We start from the raw sequence: 8,376 nt of genomic DNA, 5'->3' as shown, positions 1-8,376 counted from the left end.
GCTTCCTATTAAAATACTTATGTCATTGTTTGACAAGGACCTGAAATTATACTGTAAATATTCATACTTATATAAAATACGGTAATTTTATGTTTATGACGGTGATATTCCATATGAAGAATTAAAATTCATTCGAGAGATTTTAACATTCAAATAAAAATAAAGTTTTATAGTATTAAATTCTCTGATTTTTTTTAAATTTTTTTATTATATATGCATGACTTATAAAATAATATGAACTATCTTTATTGTTGTTGCATTTATCTAAGTATTTTTTCAAAATTGAAATCATTAAAATCTTATTTATGATTTATTATGTCACAAGATAGATGAAATAATTCTGCATTAACTTCTATAAAAAAAATTGTACGTTAGAGAGGAGGACAGGGATATATATATATATATATATATATATATATATATATATATATATTATCCATTCTATGAAAAGTTTTAACTGCATACAGTGAATAGAGTAATAAAATTCACACTATTCCAAAACTATCATTTTCTTACATTTCCACTTTCTATCTTTATAACATTTACCAAAGGCATAAACCATGGTCGAAAGGGAATCCCGAAAATAATATTAAATAAATATAGTGAAAAATAAGAGAAAGGGATAAATATAGATGAAGCTATCAAATCAAGTATCAATTTTGCTACGTCAATGAAAGATAAACAAATTTGTTACTTCTATACGTCCTGACTCTCAATTGTGTCAGCATCAATATTCTACAAGTAGATGATAACTACACTACATCCACTGTCTGAGAATCTTTAAACATTTGAAAAAAAAATCATTATTAACTTTGAAGGCTGTGCTTCACATTATAAGTTTCCTTTTTTAAGAAGATGGAGTATTCTGGAGTTTCGATTTCAAAAGAGATTCGTCCTCTTCTGAATAACAATGTACTAGATTCACATCACTAGGGGCATCTTGTAACACCTATATCTACGTTGAACCTTAGGACATTTAAAAAACATGACAGAGAGAGAACCATCACATTTAAGACGATTGTTTGCCATGCCACAAGATAACAAAGGTTCAAGAGAGATTAAATATACACCTAAAAGATTGTCAGTTCAGAGATTATATAGAAGAGAATGTAAGGTTTTAGAATTATATCCAATTAAGGATAAACAGTATGGATGGATTGAAGTGCTTCCATAAGTGCAAGAGTATAATGCAACTTTTACGATGATGTTCTTACAGCCTTGAATAACCTCTATTGTCTTCGTATTGCTCCATGAATTCATCATTGAACTTTTTGAAACTATCCATAATAGCAGGCATGTCTTCCTCAGCTGGTAAAATAGTTGTCCTCAAGTGGAAGACCCTATAAGCAAAAGTTTGACACAAAGAATCATTAGAAAGTAGTAAAAGAAAAGCAGTGGAATATTTAGTTTCTACATCATCTATGTTGTAGCTCCTGAAGGTATACTTTAGAAATATATTATCAAATGCTAAAAATAACTTTTATATGGCCTAGTTAAAGCACATTCTCTTTGTATGACAACCATAGGAGTAGGCATGAGGATCACTCTAACACTCTAAAGAAAGGCAAAGAAAAAGGGATAAAGTTTCTAAGTAAGGGATAAGTATTTACCCTTCTTTCTGTCCAAATCCTGAACCAGGAACAGTGGATATGCCAGTGGATTCCAAAAGGTTGAGGCAGTAGAAAACATCTGGAACCTTTCCAGCCTGTTTAGCGGCCTCTAAAGCTCTTGGGGGCAAGCGTATTTGAGGGAATGAATACATGGCACCTGAATAATACTCGAGGAATCAATAATGTTTTACTGAGGCTCGAGATGATCAAAGAATGAAATTGAAACATGAGAACATATCAAATTGTGTTGGGATACTGTTGTTTATACTTTATACCTTCAGTGAAATTACAAACCACATTTCTGCAACTGTTGAATCCATCAGTCATTATTCTTGCTCTTCTTCTCAGTGATTCAAGTATTCCTTTGCTGCAAGTTATAGGTAATTGTCAATTCTACATTATGACCCATCTTTACTGATGGTTTCAGACATTTGGGAAGGTATGGTAATTGTAAATTATACATAGTGTTAGCATGATTACCTCTCCCTAACATATTGGTCGTAAGAAATATCTCCAGGTTGAGGTGGATTCATCATAATTCCCATCTGTAGAACAAGGTAAAAAATGAGAATGATGAAGAAATGCCTGGGGAAAGAGAACAGTACTCACTAAAATAATTTGAACAAGTATATTAAGTCGAAAGTTTAAATTAAAATATCTGACAGAAAAACATCCAGATCCGACTCACAAATATTTGTGCTGGAACATTTGGACTGAGTGATATAGATGCAACCTTGTAGATCTCCTCAACCGTCTGCAAAAGAAAATCAGAATCAAAGAAAAGCATTGGCAGCATAACTACAGAAAAAATTTAAGAGCTGACAATTTGTTGGAACTTTGAACACCTTATATGTACCTACATCCAGACAATTTCCATACCGCAATGATGCCAGAAAAACCAGCTTGAAACAAAAGGAAAACTCAGTAACACGAGATATGAAAAGGCAAACCTGTGGAGGAATGTTGGTCATTTCAAAATATCCACCCCGCTGTCCACATTCACCATAATAACCTTTTGACACGGAGTGAAAAGAAATAAGCTGGACTTCTTTGCTTATAGGTGGTCCCAAGTCCATCAAAACCTTCTCGCATAGAAAAGTATACATTATTAGTTCATGTTAACAACTGAGGCAAAATATCAGTTTAGCAGAGCTGCAGCAGAAGCATACCTTTTTAGAACTAATGAAGGGTCGTTCATCTTGATATATATTCTGCTGGTAAACCTCATCTCCAAGCAAGACTAAATTTTCTTCATAACAGAAGCGCAAAATCTCTACAAGATTAGCTTCACTAACGCATTGACCAGTAGGGTTTCCAGGATTTATGATCACCATTGCTTTAACCTAATCAAAATTCAATTTCTAAGAATTTTTGTTGCTCCATTCAAATAAAGCATTAAATGAACAGATATGAAGAGAGTTTGACAAATGCAAAGAGCATATAAGAAGGATACTAAGTTTTGCTATTCAAATTTTAGCATAACAAAAATAATTCATGAATAGATGATTTCTTCACTGGTAGAAAAAGCTTTTCAAGAAACAGCCAAGATATTTTAAAATTTCATGTGAGAAGATTGTTCAATGTTCATCAATCAACCATATGCTATTTGTTTCTTTATCCCTTTTATATTGCATGAAGCAACCGGCCATGTTATTTCTGGTAGTCAACTTAGAAGAAACAAGAAGACAAGTATCAATAACAAATAGTTTCAATAGATTCATGCATCATGCCATACATAACATTTAAGCATATAATTTTGTAAGTTTAATCTAGAAATAGAGTGGAAACATAACATTGTAAAGATAAAACCATACAGTTATTCCTTTATAGCGAGCCTGTGCAACTGATTGACGAAGTTCATTAACATCAAGACCCCAATTTGCTGTCTCTTCAAGGTAGTATGGAACAAGGGTTCCACCAAGCAGAGAGATTGTTGCTGAGTAGAGTGGGTATTGTGGGACTGGAACCAAAATCTGGCAACAAGAAGTGTTGGGCAATTCTTTCAAATGGCACTGTGAATATAGAAAACTGAAGTAATAAAAAGAAAAAAAAATTATATTACCCCATCGTCTTGGCCACTGATGATAGTATTTAATATCTGCATCACACCCTTGCTGGCACCATCAGTGAGATAAATGAGCTCTGGATCACTGTAAATGGAGCAAGAAGCAATTAACCCATTTGCTAACAAATTGGAAACTAAGCTTAATAGACCCTTCTTTAAAAAAGGATTTTACTAGACAAAGTAGAAAACAGAATGAGACTATATGGAGTGTAAAAATACCTTGGATAACCATCACGCCTGAGTATGAACTCTGCCACTTCCTTTCTCACTCCTGGTAGGCCTCGGGAGTCACTATAAGCCCCTACATTATCATTAGTTGCAGTTCATTAGTGGACATTCATATCACAGAAAAGTCACAACTCCTGTATCAATTATAAGTAGAACAATTGGTAAAACACCCAATGGTACAATAGTAAGATTTAATTTTAAATGTTTTGGCAAGAAGTATTTGCAAGATAAGAAGAATGCTGCTAGGCCTAAAAACTTTCCAAGTTCTCAGTGCAAAGCAATTAATATAGTTTAGACATTGAAGTAAAAGAAACCCCAAAAACTAAAGGTCCTTCAGAAGAAATAGAATAGAAGAGCTTTTCTTTTGTTTGTGCTGTTGTTATATCAGAATTAAGTCTTCAATTCCAGGGCGTATTTCCATGTAGTAAATTGAAATTGGAAGACCACTAATAATTTATAAAATCTTGCTCAACTAGACAGTTAATATAAAATCATGATTCTTCACCCAACAGTTTAAGATTTTGGGATAGTTGATTCATCACAAGGTATCAGAATCTCTATAATTGAGTTGTCAAGAGTTTAATCCCTGCCACTCCATTCTTCTATAAAATGTGAGTTTCAGCACAAGGTAGAGTGGGCATGTGCATTTGTCCAGGCTTCAAGCCCGAAATGCAAACTCATACTTGAAAACAGACAGGTTGTTTTAGTATTTTCCATGTTTTATAGGATTTGAATAAGAATAAAAGGATTCCAGGCTCAATGACTGTGAGGTTTTGGGAGGACCATATGTACGCAACCTCATACTTGAAAGCAAAGAGATTTTCCACTATAAGAACGTGCATGCTGGTTACAAGGCTAACCTTACCTCATTCCAAGGTTCCCACACTAAGCAGCCATAAATTATATCTAATTAATTTTTATCATGGAAAATATACAACTAAAAAAGAATATATAGATTTTATCAAATAATGCAACTTACTGTTGCCAGAATCCACATATTACTTAAATTATTAGACTTACTAGCAGTGCTAATTTATTTTAGCAACACACATCAAGAGACAAAGATAAGGTAGAAGATAGGGGCGCAGAAAAATACTTTGAAAGCAGATCAAAATATATAAATTCTACCACATTATAAAACAAAGAAGATAGTTGACATATGAATACCTAAACCACCCGAGGTCAATGAGATATAGTGTTTAGCTTTTGCAATTGCATCAGCAGGGAATAGCAAACCAACATTAGGATCATCTAGTAGGAATGGAGCTTGGCACAAAGCAACAACCTGCAACAGCGAAATTGCTGTATGATTGCATAATCATCAAATAAAATAGTTTAACTCTATTTAATTATATAAGGATTAAGGAGTATGTTTAGCTGTTAACATTATAAAAATTACAGGAGAGATCCAGTAAAAGTTGAAATGTAATAGTTATGCTAAACCTGGCGAGGGAAGCTCAGCGGTTTCTGTCCCAAAGCATGTGGGTTGCCAACATTAGTAAATATAATCTGCCAACAATAGAAAATGAGTTAGTATAAATATGATTAGGGGATTTGAGTCCTCTAAAGTGAGCAAATGTGTAAAGTGAGAAGGTAAGAGTGCATTTACTGTTGATTTTAAGTTGGTTAAGATTATGAGGTTGTTTAATTCAAATCAATGGTAGAGGCATTCTCACTTTATATGATTATTTGTTTTTGAGGAGCTAAATATGTGACTAAGTGCAGGAGCACAAATGTAGAGATGATGACATGAATATAAGTACAATTTATTTGAGCAATTCAGCTTGAAGGAAAGATAAGCTGACCGTGTTCATAACAAGATTACATTTGCATAGACATCATGGATAATGATGCTCACATTTTTATGCAAATGCAAGTTGACAGTAACACAAATATAAATATGTTTATTATCCTGAAGCTAATTTTGACAAGAACTGATTTACTTAAGGAAGATACTTTACATGTAAAACAAATCAGAACAACTACTTTGCCAACAAGGCATATAAGCCATTTGGAACAAGAACTGGATATTATGAAGTGCTTACTATTAAGTTTCAAAAGGAAAACATGTAGTAAGTAACATACTACCATTACCATCCATGATAGCCATGTGATAAAGGTCTAGGACACAACAATGACTTGTTCAACAAGGTGCATACTTATGGGGCCCTCTAAAACCATATGAGAATCTACGAAAACAATTTGCAATAGCAGGTTTCATGTTACTTACTGGCTAGCACAAATTATCTGAAAACCCTGTTCTTTAGAATGCCAAATAAAAGACGAATTCAATAAAAGGAATTTTATGACCGGGTTCAATCCCCCAACCTAAGGGTGCAAGTCAAACCAAATATAACCTGGAAAAGAAATTATAACCTACCTTTTTTCCCTCTTTCTGAAGCTCGGAAGCACGAAGGTATAATTCACCTCTGACAGCATATTGACTCTTCTTCACGTTTTCATTTATTGACACATAGTCTAAAGGCTTTGGTGGCATGGTGAAGCAGACAACTTGCAAATGTCACTGAATAAGAATAACCAAAACAACCAACAAATTAAACCAATTGCCAGCCAGAACAGTTCAACGAGGGAAAAGAAAAGAAAATAATAATAATGATAATTGCCATTCATGACTATAGAAACAAAGCACCATAAAAATACCATATCCTACATGTGATGTGTTTTAACTAAGTAAGGAACGCAGAAACTGCCACTTCAATCTCATAGATTTCTTTAATAACAGAATTCAAGTTAACTAGTGTAGCAAGGAACTAACATGCTACTCCTTAATCATAATTACAATTCTCTGTCTTAATCATAACTTCATCAAAGATCACATGTCGTAGAGTCAGAATACTTGAAGGAAAATAGCATATTCCGTATGGCTTAACAAATGTAACATCAACAATTTCGGAAGATAACAAAATTAAACCATAACAGTTAAAGCGTGCCCATTCAGGAATCTGTGCTCATCTCTGGTCAGTTTTCAAATGATACGATGAAAAAGAAACTAGAAGAAAAAAAAAGGCCAGATTCCTTAAAAATCCCTTCAAGTTTGCGACTAAAAAGGTCACATAACAATACAAAAAGAGAGAGAGAAGAAGAAGAATCTAACACAAACCCAGTTGACACGAAAGCCAAAAGATTCGATTTTTATGCTTTTTAATCGCAAGTGGGTAGATAGATCGAGTGCAGTTGAGAAATATTTGTTACCTGCGGAATTGGGATTGAAGGGATTGAAGTGGTGGATCACTTGACTGAATGAAGTGTGGGAAAGTGCAAGTAGCGGTAGTATAGAATGTTATAAAAGTAGTAATACGTGTGAGAGAAAAGACGGAGTTTTATTTGTCTGTAGTGAAGTGTATTTGTGTGGCAGTGGCGATTGGTGGAACGCAATGGTAGCACCAGAGCCACTGAAAAAAGTGCTAACGGATTATTGGAATTCAACCCAAAGGGATAATGCTTTGCTCCTGCTTCAATTGTGGCCAAGCTTTGGCCTTCAAAAGGGACTCTACCAAGATAACAAGGCTCTGGCCTTTGCTCGTTCGTTGCTCATGCTTCAATTCACCAAATGTCATTGTCTCTGCTTCTTTGTTGGTTTGTTTGATTTTTTTAGATACGTGGCAGTGTGGCACATTCACAATTTCATGCATTATTTATCTTTTTCTTCTTTCTTCTCACCTAATTCCCCTAAGGATTTTCATTCATGTCTTCCTTTTCCTGTAAAATCCCACTGGATAGGTTAAAAAGATAATGTAAACAATGACTCACGTGGTTTGAATGTATGGTCCAAAAATCACTAATTTTGTCCTCAAAAGTTTTATGCATTTTATGTTTTAAGAAAATAATAATTTGTAGTAAAATTTTGTCATGTTACTTCCTGCAACTAAATAAGAATCAAGTCCCACTTAAGAAATCAATAAAATCAAAATATTGAAGATTGTGCTAGGGTTGTATAAGAAATCATGAAAGAGTGCATTATTTTACTAGATAAGGGAGAAAGCATAAGAAAATGTAGCGGAAAAGGTGCCGATTTATGTTGGTGTATTAAATATTAACCGAGTCAGTATCCTATTCCTAAGGAAAGGGACATATAAAGTTACTGGGAGTTAAATGGATCTAAACTTAGAACAATTATTTTTTTTTTTTTACAGTATTAAAACAATTATATTGCTCTGCGGGTATTTAATTTATTTTCAATTTTTTTTGTATTTTTCAGTGAGAACAGAGAAATAAACCAAATAGTGGCAAACTTGCAGGTTGCAGCCACCGTTTACTGACAGCCTAATCCAAAATATAATCTTCTCTTTACGGTGCATCCTGGGTGGGGAAAGGAGTTTTAAAGCTGGTATAGGCTCAAAGTATGTTGTTTTGGTAATTGGCTTCAGCAAATTTTGGTAGAGTTTGTTGCCGAGTTCTATGATGAAATAGTTAAATTTAATTTAGCTTCAATATTTATATAATTTTTAATAA

General features: G+C 33.7%; 1 protein-coding gene across 1 annotated transcript; it reads right to left on the bottom strand.

The window, feature by feature from the left end:
* Window positions 1-975: 975 nt before the first annotated feature.
* AOAT2 (alanine-2-oxoglutarate aminotransferase 2) lies at window positions 976-7,408 on the bottom strand. Its single transcript, XM_020361853.3, has 14 exons — window positions 7,117-7,408; window positions 6,284-6,427; window positions 5,347-5,412; window positions 5,071-5,188; window positions 3,895-3,976; window positions 3,673-3,760; window positions 3,425-3,583; window positions 2,780-2,953; window positions 2,561-2,692; window positions 2,299-2,364; window positions 2,091-2,155; window positions 1,886-1,977; window positions 1,611-1,767; window positions 976-1,340 (listed from the first exon to the last, which is right to left on the bottom strand). The coding sequence occupies exons 2-14, from the start codon at window positions 6,398-6,400 to the stop codon at window positions 1,211-1,213; spliced, it is 1,446 nt and encodes a 481-aa protein (XP_020217442.1). The 5' UTR covers window positions 6,401-6,427; window positions 7,117-7,408; the 3' UTR covers window positions 976-1,210.
* Between the last annotated feature and the right edge of the window lie 968 nt (window positions 7,409-8,376).

Source organism: Cajanus cajan, chromosome 11, assembly GCF_000230855.2.
Source record: "Cajanus cajan strain Asha chromosome 11, NIPB_CcT2T_4, whole genome shotgun sequence".
Taxonomy (NCBI): Eukaryota; Viridiplantae; Streptophyta; class Magnoliopsida; order Fabales; family Fabaceae; genus Cajanus; species Cajanus cajan.
This window is presented reverse-complemented; position numbering and strand designations above follow the sequence as displayed.